Below are 17786 nucleotides of genomic sequence, written 5' to 3'. Positions count from 1 at the left end.
ACGTCAGTATATAGTAAAATCATTTAAAATTTTCTCATTAGATAGTGTTTGAATTTTCTTTTTTCCTTTTGCTTTTCCCGGAGCGCTTTCTTGGCGAAAAATTATTGCATGAACTTCGATGTCTATGTCCGGACTCTGGACCCATCCTCGTAAAATGCCTTTACTCATACACATACAAAAGCTAGGGGAGAAAATATAAGCCGATAATCTCATTATCTTCTTATTACATTTGCGGTAGGAATCCCATTACGTTCGTCCTCTGTGTAGGACCCTGCAAAGCCTACCATTTGGGAGCTCAATACGAGTGAATACTCGACTGACTTAGTGTCACGTGGAATTCAAGCCATCTCAGGGTAGAGAGTAGTTGGGCCGGCAGTGCCGGTGAGACCAAGCAAGTGAAGTTCGCCGGCCTTGCAATAAGATTGGGATCAGAGTGAAGTAAAAAGCTCTTCCATACAAGATCCCAGAGAAATGAATAAATTTCTAACCGACCTTAAATCGCGTGGATTAAGCCTTTGAAATGTGCAAATAAATATTTAAGATAAGTGAAGATGAGTGTCGGATGACATGTCGACTGCGCCAACGGCAATTTGTACGTGTCAATAGAGATGACTGAATTGCAAGAGCGTAAATACATACTCACCATCGGGGAAATCGCCAATTAGCGGTGCATCGTTGATCATTCTCACTCCTGGCGGCCATGCTAAATATTGACTCAACTCATATGATTGGGCCTGAATATAGTCGGGAACGAGAGGCCCAAGCCCATTGAACAACTGTAAAAGGAACGAAAAAGGTCATCCTTTCGTCGGGGGGGAAGGCCCAAGCCCATTAAGAACGTGAAATGGGGCAAAAAGGTCATCCGCTACGGGTAGCTGACGGCTTCGGGGGATTGAACCCGACGTGAATCGAACACGCAACCTTCTGATCTGGAGTCAGACGCGCTACCATTGCGCCACGGATCCTTTGGTGCTCCCCTTGGCTATTTTAAAATATTTATAAGACAGATTTGGGATCTGCACCGGCACGAGGCATCATCACCTTGACATACAAGAAACATACCACTGTAAAAATTTATTATATGTTCCCTCGATTTCAAGTAAAATTCTTCCGGCCACATGCCAGTGCCCTGAGGAATGGGAAGTTCCCTCTCACCCTTCAATCATGTTTCCTAACTATGCTGCACAATCATCTAAGAGAAATATGTGGATCTTTATATTGGAATAGAATGTGCAGGTGCACACGAACAACTCCAAAGATATCAAGAATATGCAATTCTATCTCTATGAGAGGTATCTGCTGCTCTGCGGTCATCAATCTGTCCAACTCTCCAGGGCCCGATATTAGGACTATTCATCACCTGATAGAGCATTTAGGATGACAAAAGGATAAACAGAAAATGCTGATCGACTAAGGAAGCCGATCGATGTGTATAATTGTTCAGAGAGAATCATCAATTCCAAACGTTCAAAACTTAAGTGTATAAGCATCATGAGAACTTTTACGTATTAACAAAAAAGGATCAGAAAATTATCAGTGTCTAGTTTTCACTGCCTTGATCTTTTCCCTAGCCTATGCAATCTCGACGCATGCCTCGGACCTCGACATCCTCGAGGTCAGTATTTCGCCAACTTCAGGGGCCTCAACAGGGTAATTTGACAAGGAAGCAACTGCCCTAATCAGCAAGGCCACAGAGAAGGAGTTTCCCGCCCTGAAGGGGATCGGAACGGGAATCTCCATGGTTAAGACCATCTACCTGCCCTTGGGTATCAATCCCTTGTACACTCACTCAGGCAAATGACCTGTTCGTAATCCCATAAAGGACCATCCTTCTTCGGGTTGCTCGTGGGAGTCTTTTCCTGATCATGGTTATCTTTGGTTCTGGAAAATAGTTTCGCCGTTATGTTCTCTTGCGTGAAAAAACTCATTATGAGGACCATCGATGTGCAGTCAGGATAGCTTAGATATGGAGCACGGGGTGTCTGGGATCACGCGAATGCAGGGGCAGTCTGCATGTTCGGGTGTGTTATCAGTGAGGAGACGTTGGCAAAGGCTTTCAATGCAGATCAAGAGACCATATCCAGGATCATCGAGGCAAAAAGGTAAACAGCTTCTGGGGATTGAACCCGACGTGAATCGAACACGCAACCTTCTGATCTGGAGTCAGACGCGCTACCATTGCGCCACGGATCCGCTGTTGATATATTGCTCTTTTAGAATTTATAAATCTTTTTGTTTATAGGTGGCTTCATCCTTCGTCCAGCCCCCCCTTTCCCACAGACCAGTGACCACGCTGCTGATGTGGTTTCCTATCCGGGCCACCTGATATACGATTGGGATACTCGAATGATTCTTTTTTGGAAAAAAGTGGTGTTACATCTCATTACTCAATCAAACATGCACAATGTATCGATTTACGACATAGTGAAATGATTCGCGTGAACCAATCTCCATTCCCCCCAATATAATCTAAGGGTCGGGGTGGCTTAAGTCAGTCACCAGGTCATTGACAGAGATCGGACTCACATAAATTGTGTCCAAGTTGAGGGGAGGCAAGTCGACTTAATTTCAATTCCCTATATTTACAGCTTAAAATGATATGAGCCGTTCATTCACAAACCTCTAAACACTAGATTTGCTTTTTTTTTTTCCGTTGAGATAGTCGACTTGGCTACTTAACCACACCAAATGTGTCCGGACACCGGAATACTTCTCATGCATGCGGCGGAGTTACGTGCTCCCACTTCGTATTAATTAGAAGATCTCTATAAGAACTCCTGCTCCGATACCAAATGAGAGGTTCCATGGTGTAGTGGTTAGCACTCTGGACTTTGAATCCAGCGACCTGGGTTCGACTCCCGGTGGGACCTTTCCCCCTCTCCTCTACTCTTACTCCTTCTCTTCTTTTTCATTTTTTTTTTAATTTTTCCTTTTTAAAATTTTCTAGTTTAATTTAACTTATTACATATAGATCTCTCTCTACTATTATCTAATGAAGTTTTCAGCAATAATAAAAAGCAAGGTGATGAATCCAATAGGCCACAAAATGAGACCTCCAATTTTTAACTAATGAACAATAAATATTTACAATTGCTCTCCTTCAAATCCAAGTTCCTCCTAAAAATGAAGAATACATCAATTCCTGAAAAAAAATCCTAATTTCTCATGTTCCACAACAATCTGACCAATGCCAACAATACATTACAATACAACAGTCATAATAATCCTGTTCCCAGTTAGATCGTCTTTTCCTCCCGTAAGCGTACAGTTTGAAGAATTTCTTCGAAATATAATTATCAGAGCAGGGTCGGATACTTTGCATCGAGGAAATCCCGAAGAGTGTGAGCAGCTTTCTGTCCGCCCATTAGCTCAGCTAACTGCTCCACGGGAAGGAGTGCGAGCTCCGCCAAGCTTTTGCACCCATCCATTATAGCCCGGTAGTTTGAATCCGTCACTCCTGGGAGTCGCCTCAAGAACTCTACAGCTGATGTGTTGTAGTTCTCAGCTCTGGCAACCACGGAAGAAAAGTACGACAGCCTTATTATTATTAAATGGATAGTCTAACATCGATTATGCTACTAGTACTAATTATTGGGCCAACAGATTCCACTTGAACGTCACTGACTGGTCGACCAAAGGAAAGATTCCGCCTTGTTTGGATTGGAACGAATTAAGGATAGTTCAGTTTACCCAACTAAAGGAAAAAGTATCACATGTCCGATAACATAATAAAGTCAGCCTGTATTCGAGTCGCATACCTCACATCATTTTCCACGACGCCCTCTTCTGAAGGGACGCCAACTCTCATCGCCTTGGTCTCATCAGGCTCGTCTTGGTTCGCTTTCAATGTGAAGAATATCTCAGCAGTTGCATGAAGGCTGCGGGACCATATAATCCTCAATCGTGGAAAATGAAGCACAAGCAATGATAGCTTTGACATTATATTAGTGGGAGTGACATCATCCCCAATATCACTTGACGACTGCAGACACCAAACCAACAAGTCAAACTCAGACCGGGCACTGGTATAGCTCTTCCACTATCGCTCGCGGTTATGAGCAAAATTCAATTCGGTACCTGAAATGAGAAGCTCCTGTCTTGTGAGAACTCAATTAGAAGAACTGGTATTCTGTAGTAGCGAACCATTGTTTCCACTTGGTGGTAGAGGCGCCCAGAAGCAAAGCTCGAGAAAAGATCTTGGATACTCTTCCGCTCAACACAGATCAAAGGTGAGAGGATGTAATCCCCTACTTCCAAAGTCACTGGTATTATTCGCATGCCCTTCTGGTGTAGGACATTGGGGAGGCTGCTCATGAACTCCCTCATGTCCACTATAATCTGAAGAGGTGTAAATTCCCAGTTAATCAGAAAATGATACACATTAGCTGCTTTTATAGAAGCAATGAAGATGAAGAAACTGAGTAAGAGGAGAGGATGAAGGGGCCAACCTGCATTTGTTTCTCAACTTCCTTTCTTCCACCTGCCTTTCGGGTTATGGAGTTCTGTAAAGATGAAGCCTGTGGCTCTAAAGAAGGATTCAATCCTACACAGTGACCATCCTGAAAGGGACCAGCTTAGGTCAAAATAAGTAAAATAATGAAATAAAATTCTCAGTTCAAAATATCTATGAAACCAAAAATGAATCATTTATAACATCATTCAAACTTTTGAGGTAAAGCTAATTCATGTTGATAAGTCCGAATACTTCAGGGACATAGACTATCATACCTGATCGACCGGTATCATCATCAACGATTTCTGCCTGATCAGAGACTCGAATGCTCCATTTTCCCTCCGAATACTTGCCTCGAACTTCTGGACTTCAGTGGATTCTTCATAAAAGAGGAAATAGACTTTCAGCTTCTTCGAGGGATTACTTGCTTTGTAAACTTCGATTTGCCTCACAAAAGTCATGTCTGGGTGGTAAACAATAATGACAGAGGGCTTCATTATATCAATTATGGGTTGATCACTTTCTAAAGCATAAAAGTGCAGTGGTGGCGACCCATTATTAGTTTTGGGCCCTGTCTCATCAGCCACCCGATTATTCTGCTGCAGAACCTCTTCACAGTTATTACTAGTAGTTTCCTGATTGAATTCATCAGTTGGACCATCACCTACAGAGCCTGGATCTGACGGATTATCATTTTTCTGGCTGGTGTCATTTCTATTAGGGGAATTCTTGCTGTTTCCTCTTCCTTTCCCGGACCTCTGTTTTTTTCCTTTTGCACTTCCTTCAGTAACATTATGCTCAAGGTTATCTTGACTGCTATCTCTTTTAGCCAAATTTCTTATTTCTGATGCTGCAGCTAAAAGTGCCTCGTGTTCCAGCTTGTTTATGCCACTAGCTTCCGCATTCTGTGCAGGCGTTACTGGAACAACTCCATCAAGAATGCCATAACCTTTAGGATCCTTCGGTTTCTTTTTATAACGCGTTTGTGCTTCTCGGAGCTCAACTTTGCTCAGCAAGTATTTCTCCCATTCTTCTCGCATGACCTAAATAACAAGCATATGGCCTCAAAAAATCATCTTGATAACTGATTGCATCACAACTCGGCTCTTCTTACTACGACTTGAGTAAGTCTAAGCTGCTCTTTGATCAAGATATGTGAGTAGAATAAAAAAATTCCAGGACTAACCTTCTGGGGGCTTTTTGTGATGCAGTCTTCCAGGTGCATGCATGACCGTTCATCCTTGCATGCAACTAAGACAATACCGCCATCAGGTTCCTCGCCCTCAAGAAGATGTTCTTTCCTAAACAAAACTTCCTTCTTTTTTTCCTCTTCGATCTCCACAAGAATATCCTGCAACGATATTATATAAAAAAATTCAGTTTCCACCCCCATAAATTCCCCTTTCATTTAATTCTTCCTGCCGCAACTTTTGAGGGAAAATCAGAATATATCCAGATCATAAGCATTCAAATGTTAGACAGGAAACTTTTTCTTTGTGGAAAACAAAAATGTTTCATTATGTTATAAGCCACATCTAGGAAGAGAAGTACAAGAAACGCACATAATTTAGAACTATCTCACTTACTCGTAGCACCTTCCACTTTGGCGCCTCCTCTAACACTTCCTCCAGAAGTATACTGCCACTAGAATTTGTTGAGGAAGAACCAGCAGTTGCTGCAAAGATAAAAAGTCAAAAAGGACATGTCAAATTAATAGAAAACACGAACTCTATCAACCGGCTTCTAAAAGGATTTAGCAATTAAGAGTTGAGACAGTTCAAGCTTACTTTAGGTATAGATAGATACTACCACTTCCAAAAAAACTGATCTTCAGTGATATCTGAGAACTGATCATGGAAAGATCTTTCTCTATGTCAGAAACTTTGCAAGAGCTTACCTGATTCAGTGTTACTCTCTTCTCCATTTAATTTTCTCTTTTTCCTGGTTGTGTGTTTACTATTGCCACTAACATTAGCACCATCTGACCGCACAAACCGATAAACCCGCTTCTTGGCAAGCTCAAATATCTTATAGCTTGACTCCGCAAATATCCACACAGACCGGAAACTTTCTGAAACCCTCAATGTATCCAAATACTTCAAAAAACTCACTGCATCATACCTATGCAAATGTAGTATCTTATCAATCCCCAAAAGATAATCAACAAATGATCACAATAGACTTTCTTCTACATTTTTTCTCTTCTACTACCACTCAGAAGACCTAGGATTCATCGTTACTAATTCACCTAGAGCACGTGATAGCAATTGTCTAAGTCTTCCCACTTCTAACTATAGTTGATTTTAAGAATTTTAATAAGAAAAATCCCATGTCGAAGACGAATAGGTAATTTCACCAAGTACAGACATTTGTTCAACTTTCAAGCAAGCAATAGCAACCATAGTTGAGCTAATGGTTTCATAACCAAGCAGTTCTCATTCTACAGAAAGCAATCTGTTATCTACTGTACGGCCACAACTCAAAATTTTATTTGCTAATTCTTACCTAACAAGATAGTCAAGCAACTTCCTCAGAGTCTTCAGATCCGAAACGAGCTGCTTTGTCTTCTTTCCCAACGTGTGCCAGATGGGATCTAATTGCCTTCTCACAATCTCATCAAAGGATTTAAACAACCCATTTTCTACAGTCAAATCCTCCACATCCACCTTATTAGTCTTTCTCATCTCCTTCAGACAAGCATCCATTACCTCTATAATCGCCTTCTGAATCCCGGCCATATGCTTCGACAAAGGAACCCTAATATCCACCACAACGGGAGGATCCTTCTCCAACTCCTCACACACATACACCTAACAACAGAATACAAATGCACAAAATTAGCTGATGGCACCCGCACTTATCAAGATTCCAAAAATACAAATTTCTCCCTTTTTTTTAGAAAAGTGTTGGCATCTTCATTGAATCAAAATTACACTTACACTGTCCAACACCATTTTGAGCCCAACAATACAGGCTCAAACTCTTTAAACAACTTTCTCCGGTTATATATGTTGCCTTCCTAGACTTTTCAAAATTACAGGCATTTCAGCAAAGCAAAATATATATATATATACTGTGATATCCCGATGTGACTAGAAATATGATGATTCCATAATTCCACATTAAAAAATATATTCTTTTTATCAAGTTCCAACCTTAACTCAATGTTATGTAAGCAGCCAACAGTGGCTGTAACAAAAAAAATGACAGGAACCAATTCATAGTCCGGCTACTCCGGTATATACCTCAACCTAACCACAAAGTTTCAAACTTTAATGTCTCTGTATAATTTCGATGAAGTGCTGAGCTAGATTAGTTAACAGTCACCCCAGTTAACGAAGTATCGAACAACTATACTTGATTCTCTCTCTAGATTTGCTTCATACCTGAAACCTAGGCCACAAATGTAGTTTCTTCATGTAGAGGCACTTCATTATCCGCTCTGCCTTGGCAAAACCCGAGACCATTGAGTGCGGCTTATCAGAGAATGCCCTGACATAGGCGTCCCTGTTGGTGGACTTCAAAACTCTAACGATGAAAGCCTCAGTAGATGTCTCGGTCAGAGAGTGTGCATGCGGGATAATGATCCCCGCCACGTTCGAAGTCGGGACGCGACTCATAAGCAGATCGACTATCAGGATCCTCGGTGTGACAAAGAAGGCGCCACCGGAGGAGTAGAGGGAGTGGCGGCTCGGGGCGGGAAGGTCGGCGGTGATCTCAGCCGGCGGCTGAGAGGAGGGATCGGACTGGTGGAGGAGGTGGAGGATGTGAGACTTGAGGGGCAGGGAGGGGGAGAGGAGGAGGAGGGTGCCCTGGGAAGGAGAGTGGAGGAGGAGGAGGGAGGAGATGAGGGAGGGGAGGGACAGGCCTGAGGAGAGTATCACGAGCCCACCATTGGAATCTTCTTGGAGGAGGTCGGTGAGGATCTGTTCATGGAATTGGAGCATGTTAATGCGAACTGGTTCGATCGTTAGGGTTTGGACGGTGGAAATGGGAGAAATTGGAGAAGGCGGGACGAAGAAGAAGTCGAGGGGAAGTGCTCCGGCGGTTGGTGTCATTCAGTAAAATTTCTTAAATTTGCACAGAGACCCCTATACTTTTGGATTTTTGTTTTCCAAATTGAACAAAAAATTTCTCATCAGCCCTCAAACTTTACGATAGGGGTTGTTGTCTCTCATGTACCTTTCCCCCTTTTCCTTTTGCCATCATCATCAGAAGACAGCATCCAGTGAATATTCAAAGTTGAAGAAGAAGAAATATGCTTTTATAACTCCTCCATTTCACATTTGCAGAATCGAGCGTGTAATGTATAGTGTACAAGAAAGTAACAAACACTGCAAAAACAAAGAGAGTGCACCAGCCTATTAGAAACAGAGTATTTTCATTCCAAGTTTGTTTTCAAGTCGGCTCGTCGCAAGATCAGAGGAACAGGCTTCTCCAAAACCGAGACATTAATGTTGTTCCAGACATCTTCTTTGGTGGGGAGCTGAGCAATCTTTTCCGCGATGCCCATGTCTTCGGGAAGAACCGAGCCGAAGGCGGTATAGGCCTTCTTCCACTCCGGGTGGTTCGCCAGGCTTATGAAGAACTCTGGGCCGGACCCAACCCATGCAACGGTTCCCCTCCTTATCGTCGGGCAGGCTTCCATGGGGATCTTCTTAAATTTGGTTCCTTGAGCCTCAAGGGTTCCTTGAATCAATGCAAAAGGGGGACCAAGTGGTGCCTGATGAATGATAGTTCACAGGGCAAAAATAAGAGACAATTTTGAGAAAGTATCGGTAGGATCCCGAAAGAAAGTATATATGATTGGGCTTTACATTTTTCACATGGTTCCCCTCGGAATCCCAGAACTCTCCTCGACCTTCTGCACGGTAAAATTGGCAACCTGCACAGTGGCGTAATGCTGACACCTCAAGAATGTAGGAGACTGAAAGTGGAGCGCAGTCGGGCAACAGCTGAAGCACGTTGAAGAAGAAATTCTATCAGTTGCTGATAGTGTAACTACTGAAGGTTTCTGTGAGGAATAACAGGATTTCTGGATTTAAAGGAAAATTATCCCATCGAACAGGCACTGAAAGTACAGGAATTTACTTTAATATGAAGAGTTCCGTACTCCGTTTCCAAGCCAATTATACCCTGAGAAAAGAAGACAGACACAGGAGATAAGACAGAACTTGAAATGTCCGACTAACAAAGGAACATAAATTTTGTATGGTAACGAAAACAGGAATCCTATTGGAAGTGGAATTACAACTTTTAGTGTTCAACTAAGTACAATCGTGCTTGAACTCATTGCTGCCTTGTAATGCGATCTAGTCAATGCACCAGAGTTTTTGAATTTTTAGTGGACAAAGAGTGCCAAAGAGTTTGAAAATAGGCCACAACTGACCACTCCTTTCCCAAAGACGAGACCAGAGGTCCAGCTCACGGTCTCCCCTGCCTCTTGCCTATCGGGAACCATCGAGTCCTTCTGTTTCTTCAGCCAACACTGCAACATTGCAAAGATGGTAAGAGAATCGTATTCTCATCTTATTGCAGAGATGCAGCATTTGATTTGGAACTTGGAAGAGATAAATGAAACACTGATCGATAAACACAGATACACTCATTCATTTTATGGTTATCCATGTCAAATGCCATATTCCGAATAACCAACCCCATTATATGCCGGGCCTCGAATTGAAAAAATAGATTGATCTGCATCTTTAGGAACGTAGTGTAGGCCATGGAGGCATGGATAAGCTCATTGACCCAAATCAGGGAACAAATTAGCAGGAAACCCAGATGAGCCAATTTAGAAGTAATGACCACACAGTAGTGATACACAATCGAGAGAGCCAAATCGACCTCACCTCCCCATACTTCGACCCGCAACTCTCACGATTCCCGCAGAACACCCAAGTATCACACAGGCAAGGTCCATCATTCCCGCCGCACATCGCCTTGCAAGCCCGGCAACACTCCTCGGAGGAATTGAACTTATGATCGGATCCCCATTTCACAGCTGCTCCCCACAGCTCCAAGTTCTCGATTCCCCGACAGCACCCGCCATCTTCCTCGTCGACACTCACAGCGTCGGCCGGTTCCACACCGCCAAGGTTCAATCTTGGGCCGCCCCTCTGGGCGAGAATCGTGGACAAGAAGGTGTAGACTATACTGAGGGAGATGAGGCCCAGGAGGAAGAGGATCAGAGGGGCGCAACGGGTGGTCTCAGCGTCGTTTTGCCTGCGACCCATCTGAGGATCGGAGGAGGAGAGTCAAACCCAGAAGTGGATTGGGATTTGGTTTCGGATTCAGAAGCTGGCGGGGGCGTTGACTGAGGATGAAAGGAGCATTGGAATCTGTGGGTCGGCAATTTATTGATGAAACGGAGGAGGATCTGACGATCAGTAGACATTGGAGAGGATTAAGAGACAGGGAGGTTGAGGTCAACGATCGATGTGTAGTCAGACAAACGGCGACAGCGAGGGTGGGGAAAGCTTTGTCCTTTGTCAGCCCGCCCTATTCTTCGCCCTCGGACTCTGACAGAGACAACCAACACTAACGCTGGTACGCTCGTTACTGTAGTTTTAGCAGAAAAAGAGGGATAAACGATTCGGACAATGACACTCCCCGAGACTTAATCAGGTCCCGATATCGATTTAACCTGATCGCGACGACTTGATTTCAATGAGTTTTCTTTATTTTGATACCACAAAGGCAAAATTTCTTCGCTCTTTCGATTAAAGGTGAATAATTTTCTATTGGCTCATCGGCCAGTAAAATACGGTCGTTAACGGAAGTGGAAATGCAATGGTTCAGGGTACCAGAAAGTAAGGAAGACGATGTTTTATTGTGATGTATTTTATTTGGTAGAGCCTAGACAACTCGAGATACATGACTTATTATTTATCATATCAATTGACTGTTATACGACACTGAGTAGGTGTTTTTCTTTCATACGACCCAGTAATGTGATGTGCATATAATCGCCATCTAACCCGCAGCCATGTAGTTTCTCATGGAAAAGTGAGACCTGAAGAGATCAAAAAATATATAGCAAATGATTAGCAATTAATCATTTAGGAATTAAACAAGTTAGTTGATGAACAATGTGAAGATAGAGAGAGATGATTATATTACTTCCACACTTGTAGTGGGGAGGCACCTTCCTCCCGCAGCCTTCGATGAGCTTCTTGGCCCGCTTGGGATCGACCATTGTGGCCACCTCCGAGGTCACGTAAGGGCAGACGCACTCAGGGTGTGTCACCCGCACACGTTCACAGCATGCTGGGGATGGAGGCTGGCCCATCGCGACAGGCAGGCAGGCGCTGATCCCCTGCTGGATCTCATCCCTGCACTGGCTCGGGCTGACATCCTGGGCGGAGGCCATCCCAATCCCGAAGTCGAACCCGAGTGCAATAGCTGACACGAGCCCCGCCAGAAGTAACAATAGGGCCCATGGACTTGAGCTGGTTCCCTTCTTCATGTCTACAGTCAGTTTGCCTCTTCCGTTTTCACCTCTCCCTATGGCAAAGTTAGGAAAGCTCCCATCTATTTATAGGGCCCTAGCTGTATGGTGGCGCTTTGCCTCCACCATAGGGCAAGAATAATTATTATTATCAACCATATTTATGATTTTTTTTCCTTTGTTTTTGCCACTTCCATAGGTGCATCTAACCTATGAAGGGAGCTCCGAGCCCACCATCTCTGGGAGAGGACGTCAGCAGTCTAACTGTACAATAATCTCCGACCTCGTAGAGGATACAACTAGTATGACGATGATACAATTTGCAATCGAACTCGGGATGAATCTAAGGAGATTGGAGAATACCATTTTGACATCGCGTTAGACTATCGGGTCATTGGTTTATGCCATGAGTAAGTTCTGTAAAATAGGATGGTATAGAAAAAAGGCTTCATCCAAAGTGCCATGTCCATGTGGGCCATTTACCAGAAACCAGAACAAAAGTGGAAAGGCCACAAAGGTTTTCGTAGGAATGGATCCTAAAAAATAAAAATAAAAATATATCATCAGAAAAGGGGAAATATATATATATATATATATATACACACACACACTAAGTAGCACTATGTTTGGAGTGTCACCAACTCCCTCAGCATTCGTGTAAACATATCGTGTAATTGAAACAACTCCACTTATGGGCATCACTTCTATCACTTTTAACTCAACTTTAGCCCTTCAAATGCCAATCCCAGGGTGGAACGCCCGCAACGTGCCACCGGATCAATGGGCTCACCAAGGTTGAAATTCTGCGAAGGATACTCACCTCACCCGTGTTGTGTTCACGAGGAGTTCCCTGTTACGACAAATACAATGATTTTATTTGTAAGTTTATATGAGTAAGAGTCAAACCAACATAGAAAACGAACAATATGCCACGAAAGACATTTTCATAGGTCCAAAACTATGCATACAAGTGACTGCAGATTCACTACGAGTGATCATACTTTGATAGAACCGTTTGATACATTCAATTCGAGAGCATCCTGTGTTGAGATTCAGATAAACTGGTTAAGGTACTCATCCACGGTAGTGTACTTAATATCAGGGTAGGATTCTGATGCCTCAGCTCCAAATGATGGCTCGATCTCGAAGTTGGTCTGACCTCCCTTCATGAAAACAGAGTGGACTATCGATAGTATCATGCTGACATGACCTGATGATTCTGTGAATGCTCATGCCGAAAATGAGATAATATGTTGGCATCATTCAACAGAGAGATCTCATGATCTAGGAAGATATATAGCTTACCATGAATGTTCCCAAGAACCTGCTCCTCTGGAACATAGTTCCTTTCCAAGGTTTTCCCGATCTTCTTCTCCCACATGGACAGAAGGTCGTTCACTGATAACATGTTTTCAGGAGGTCTGATGTACAGAGTCTTGTTTAAGGTTCTTGTGTCGTCCGCAGCTCCGATAGTATAGTTCACTATATCCTCTTCCTTGTTATAGATGGCTGCATATTGAAAAGACCAAATGCAAGATTCGGCTCAATCAAAGCATCCATGCCTAGTAAATGACATTGTGCTGCAAATATATCACATTTATGGTGAAAGTTTCCTGAGAGTATACTGGTCTTACCTTTTGTATTCCCATCTCTGAAGATGACAACTCTATCTCGGGGTGGAGCGCTGGCCAAGATTCCAGGTTGACACACACTAGGGAGGAAGTAGCCAGCAAAGGTGTTGGAGCACACGTATGTGTACGGGATCCCTTCAGCCTCGACAACTCGACGAATCTTGGCCTGACTTCATATGAAGTTTTTGCCGGCTCCACAGCATGAACATGATCCGGGTCACTGCCAAACTCGGAATTGAGAGCGGCTATTCACAAGATGGAACGCGGCTAGTACCAATCTTCATCCATCTTAAGAGCGGGTCCATCGAGCACGACAGCTTACAGCAAATAATTTAAAGATGCAGTCTATACGAAATTGCTCTTACCCTTTGCATTGCCATCTCCTAAGATGACAACCTTATCTCTTGGAGGAGCTTTTTGGCTGCGAGAGTCTGGGTTGAGACAATAATGGGAGGAATTAAGCAGCAAAGAGATTGGAGGAAACGTAGGTGCACGGAATCCCTTCAGCCTCAACAGTTCGACGAATTCTGAACCTTGATGCTGTATGCTGTTTTAGCCGGCTAAACAACGTGAACACGATCCACATCACTACTAAATTCGGAAGGGAAGAATCTCTGCATGAATAAGTCGAGACAAAATTATACTCGAACTAGCACAAATCAATCATGAAAGCCTGTAAGACAGAGCTTTTACCTGAGACCACACCATGAAATCGATCGAAAAGGTGCATTACCTTGACATTCCCAGCTTCTTTGATGGCAGCGACGAGCTCATCTTGATTGGCTAAATGATCCTTCCCGACCATTGAGATGACGACATCGACCTGATTTATCGCCTTTACCAGTCCCTCACGATCAAACAGATCGCCCTGCAACAACAACAACACATTAGACCAGGTAATGAACTGAAACTAAACATTGAAAGCCTTGGTAAAAACGTTCATTAAGCAGAAGAACCGACAATTACTCAGGAACATGAACACACAAACTAATTGAAAAACCAAATTGCAGAGTGAGAATTTGATGGAAGAAGGTCTGAGATGAAGATGTTAATCACCGGAAACAGCTTGACGCCCGAGCTCTTAAAGTCGTCGACGAGCTTTGCCTTAACCGGATTGGAGAGAGTGGACTCTCTGACAACAGCGAAAGTGGCGTGACCAGCCTTGACGCTCGCCGATGTGATGAACTTACCAATGTAACCGGTGGCGCCGATGATCAGAATCCTGCTCTTCTCGGCCATCATCAGGAGTTCCCCGCGGGAAATGGTCAAATTTTCCGGGGAGAGAAGCTCCGTGGGTTTGAGTGCTTGGGCAGCTAAATCCAGCCCAGTGAGAGTAGTCAGTCTGCTTTCGGTCGGCCGGTCGGGAGAGACGAGATGATTTGCGTGTTTATTCGTTCAAGTGGAATTTGCAGTCCAATTGGGCCCACCGTGGTCATCAACGGCGAGATATCAACAATAATATTACCGTGACCACCAGCACTGTGATGTAGTGGTTAAACATCAAGCGCTCCACTTGAAAATCACGAGTTCAATTCTCACTAAGGACGTAGAGCTCGCCATTATGTGAGTGTATTATGAGATGACAGTGACCGATCTATAATGCTTGTTCTAATGGACCTTGAATTTAATTCACTAGTGTATAAATTGAACTAAACTCCCAACGAGTTATGACGAAAAGAACATTCCGTAACTGTTAAGTTTCCTTAGTTGGGACAACCACAGCGGGCTAATAACCCGACACAGTCTTTATATTTTGCGAGGAAAAAAAAAGAACAAGAATAATATTACCATGTGCTGTGATTCATAAATGAAATCATGGTTGTTGATTATCATATCGAAATCAAAAAACCGAAATTTAGTCATGTCAATCAAATGGTTTCGTAGGTAGATGATGATCGATCCTATCAATTCATTTCATTTTGAGAGCTGCGATTGAAACAGTCGGAACGAAGGCGGGCGAGATGATCATAGAGAAAAAGCTGCATTCACAAACTAAACTGTAAGCAGATCAACCAGTGACCTCAGATTTATTTATTATCCCCGCTCAGCATGTTAGAGCTCGTACAGTTCTCATATCACAGGACTCAGACGAATTGACTGAGGTACTCGTCCACAGTGGTGTATTTAACCTCGGGGTAGAGCTCTGATGCCTCGACTCCGAATGACGGCTCGATCTCAAAGTTGGTTTGATCTCCCTTTACGAACACAGAGTGGGAGATGGACAGTACCGCATTGACTGGAACTGGGGCCTCTGTGATGAGATAAATTAACAAACAGCACATGCATCAGAACTGAAATGCTTTACATGAATGTATTGCGAGTTAATGAAAAGTGACACAGTACAGGCAGGGATTACCTTGAATGTCCTTGAGAACTTGCTCTTCCGGAATGTAGATCCTCTCCAATGTCTTACCGATCTTCTTCTCCCAGAGAGACACGAGGTCGTTGAATGAGTAGATGTTTGCAGGGGGCCTAATGTAAAGGATCTTGTTCAAGGTTCTCGGGTCATCCACAGCTCGGATCGTATAGGTGGCTATGTCATCCTCCTTGTTGAAGATTGCTGCACATGTCAGGATAAAAAGAATAAAATGTGAACTATAGCGGTCTCACCAGATTAGAGAAATATCTAACCAGAATCGTGCTGAAAGTTTTTCAATACTTACCTTTCGGATTTCCATCCCCTAGGATGATAGCTTTATCCCTTGGGGGTGATGTGGCTCCGGGTTGAGCGAGTGTTGGAAGGAAGTAACCGGCAAAGAAGTTGGAGGAAACATAGGTGTATGGAATTCCTTCTGCCTCAACAAGTCGGCGGATTTTAGCCTTGGTAGCGAATGTAACCTTCGCAGGCTCAACAGCATGAACACGGTCCACATCGTTGCCAAACTCTGACGGAAAAAACCTCTGCATGATAGTAATCATTAGCCGTGACAATGATCTAGATCTGTACAAAAGAACACAACAATCATCTTTTGATGAAAGAACCAGATAGATCTTAACCGACCGAAGTTCTAGTCCAACCCAACTAAAGCACTGGATGAAGATTAGAAAAGGACTGACCAAACTCATCGGCATCTGAATTGCTAATTCGGCTGATAAAACAATTGCTAGCACTAGAAATTAATAGCAGTAGCACTACTCATCGGATGCAGAGGATTAATGAGTTTGCTACCTTGACATTCCCGGCTTCTTTAATGGCAGCGACAAGCTTGTCCTGCTCGGCCACAAGCCTAGTCCCGACGGCAGATATCACAACATCAACCTGCTTTATCACTTTCACCAGCCCCTCGTGATCAAACAGATCACCCTGCAACAACAGCAGGAAAGATAGACCAAGCTAGGATCACATTTCAGACTATCAAAGATGACGAGCCTCTCTCGGCAACCAAACAGAGGCAGATTGTCGCAAAAACTGGTGCGTGCAACGACGATCAACTTCAGGAGATGAGATGATAGTCACCGGGATTGTAGTAACGCCCAGGCTCCTGAAACCATCGACGAGCTTCGCCTTGGCGGGGTCAGAGAGAGAGGACTCCCTCACGAGAGCAAAAGTGGGGTGGCCGGCCGTCGCGCTCGCCTCCACGATGAACTTCCCGATGTCACCCGTGCCGCCGATGATCAGGATCCTGCTCTTCTCAGCCATTGGAGGTATGTACTCGCAGTGAGCTTTTCCTTTCCCGGCAACGAGATATTTTTTTTCTTTCACCCCGCGACAGTGAGCTTTCGCGTGACTAAACTGGGCGGGGAAGGGGGAGAGATTCGGTTCTGTTTATAAAGAGCAGGGGCCGTGTCAGGTCTTCTTACAATGCCCCTGCTGTTGTCTTTAATTACAAAATAACCTCTAGGAGTGACGTCACGGTGTCGGTTGTGGCCGCTCAATGAACCCGTCCGATTGAAGCAGTAACATAAGGCACCGGCTCGTAAACAAGATATTTGAGGTCGGTTCTGATCGGTGTCGCGCCTCTTTATTATACGTGGATCCATGAACTTTTCTCTTAATAAAAAAAAAAAAAGAACAGAAAAGAAAATCATTGGATCACCTTTTCTGCAGAGCTGATGTATGGTTACAAAATGTTGGAATGGTCCTTCAGCTGAACAGTTAGTGGAATTTTTCTTGTTAGGTCACATCAAACAAATGATGGTAATTTTGGAATTAGAACAGAACTGATCATTTAATATATATATGTACACGTCATCTCGTGTCGAGCCTTCCTTTATGAATTATGTTCGTATCTGCGATGATGGGATGTCACCG

The 17786-nt window shown here is 43.7% G+C and overlaps 4 protein-coding genes, 3 non-coding genes and 1 pseudogene across 7 annotated transcripts; 1 reads left to right on the top strand and 7 right to left on the bottom strand.

The window, feature by feature from the left end:
* Nucleotides 1–893: 893 nt before the first annotated feature.
* Nucleotides 894–965, bottom strand: TRNAW-CCA. Its single transcript has one exon. It is a non-coding gene; the product is annotated as a tRNA-Trp (tRNA).
* A 1156-nt stretch (nucleotides 966–2121) lies between these two features.
* Nucleotides 2122–2193, bottom strand: TRNAW-CCA. The gene has a single exon. It is a non-coding gene; the product is annotated as a tRNA-Trp (tRNA).
* A 605-nt stretch (nucleotides 2194–2798) lies between these two features.
* TRNAQ-UUG lies at nucleotides 2799–2870 on the top strand. The gene has a single exon. It is a non-coding gene; the product is annotated as a tRNA-Gln (tRNA).
* A 156-nt stretch (nucleotides 2871–3026) lies between these two features.
* LOC116205928 (DNA repair endonuclease UVH1) lies at nucleotides 3027–8489 on the bottom strand. The gene is made up of 10 exons (XM_031538628.1): nucleotides 7840–8489; nucleotides 6959–7263; nucleotides 6351–6574; nucleotides 6040–6128; nucleotides 5640–5804; nucleotides 4729–5496; nucleotides 4449–4559; nucleotides 4078–4338; nucleotides 3759–3982; nucleotides 3027–3507 (listed from the first exon to the last, which is right to left on the bottom strand). Exons 1-10 carry the CDS (start codon nucleotides 8398–8400, stop codon nucleotides 3297–3299), a joined length of 2919 nt encoding a protein of 972 aa, XP_031394488.1. The 5' UTR covers nucleotides 8401–8489; the 3' UTR covers nucleotides 3027–3296.
* A 209-nt stretch (nucleotides 8490–8698) lies between these two features.
* LOC116205930 lies at nucleotides 8699–10957 on the bottom strand. Its single transcript, XM_031538629.1, has 5 exons — nucleotides 10306–10957; nucleotides 9843–9941; nucleotides 9545–9589; nucleotides 9271–9408; nucleotides 8699–9176 (listed from the first exon to the last, which is right to left on the bottom strand). Exons 1-5 carry the CDS (start codon nucleotides 10687–10689, stop codon nucleotides 8835–8837), a joined length of 1008 nt encoding a protein of 335 aa, XP_031394489.1. The 5' UTR covers nucleotides 10690–10957; the 3' UTR covers nucleotides 8699–8834.
* A 309-nt stretch (nucleotides 10958–11266) lies between these two features.
* On the bottom strand, nucleotides 11267–15294 carry LOC116205932 (annotated as a pseudogene).
* LOC116202802 lies at nucleotides 11452–11921 on the bottom strand. The gene is made up of 2 exons (XM_031534414.1): nucleotides 11576–11921; nucleotides 11452–11468 (listed from the first exon to the last, which is right to left on the bottom strand). Exons 1-2 carry the CDS (start codon nucleotides 11919–11921, stop codon nucleotides 11452–11454), a joined length of 363 nt encoding a protein of 120 aa, XP_031390274.1.
* Nucleotides 15295–15496: 202 nt separating the features above from the next.
* Nucleotides 15497–17288, bottom strand: LOC116205931 (phenylcoumaran benzylic ether reductase Pyrc5-like). The gene is made up of 5 exons (XM_031538630.1): nucleotides 16992–17288; nucleotides 16704–16838; nucleotides 16198–16435; nucleotides 15891–16094; nucleotides 15497–15785 (listed from the first exon to the last, which is right to left on the bottom strand). The coding sequence occupies exons 1-5, from the start codon at nucleotides 17172–17174 to the stop codon at nucleotides 15619–15621; spliced, it is 927 nt and encodes a 308-aa protein (XP_031394490.1). The 5' UTR covers nucleotides 17175–17288; the 3' UTR covers nucleotides 15497–15618.
* Nucleotides 17289–17786: the final 498 nt, after the last annotated feature.

This window comes from Punica granatum, chromosome 4 (assembly GCF_007655135.1).
Source record: "Punica granatum isolate Tunisia-2019 chromosome 4, ASM765513v2, whole genome shotgun sequence".
In the NCBI taxonomy this organism is placed as follows: domain Eukaryota; kingdom Viridiplantae; phylum Streptophyta; class Magnoliopsida; order Myrtales; family Lythraceae; genus Punica; species Punica granatum.
This window is presented reverse-complemented; position numbering and strand designations above follow the sequence as displayed.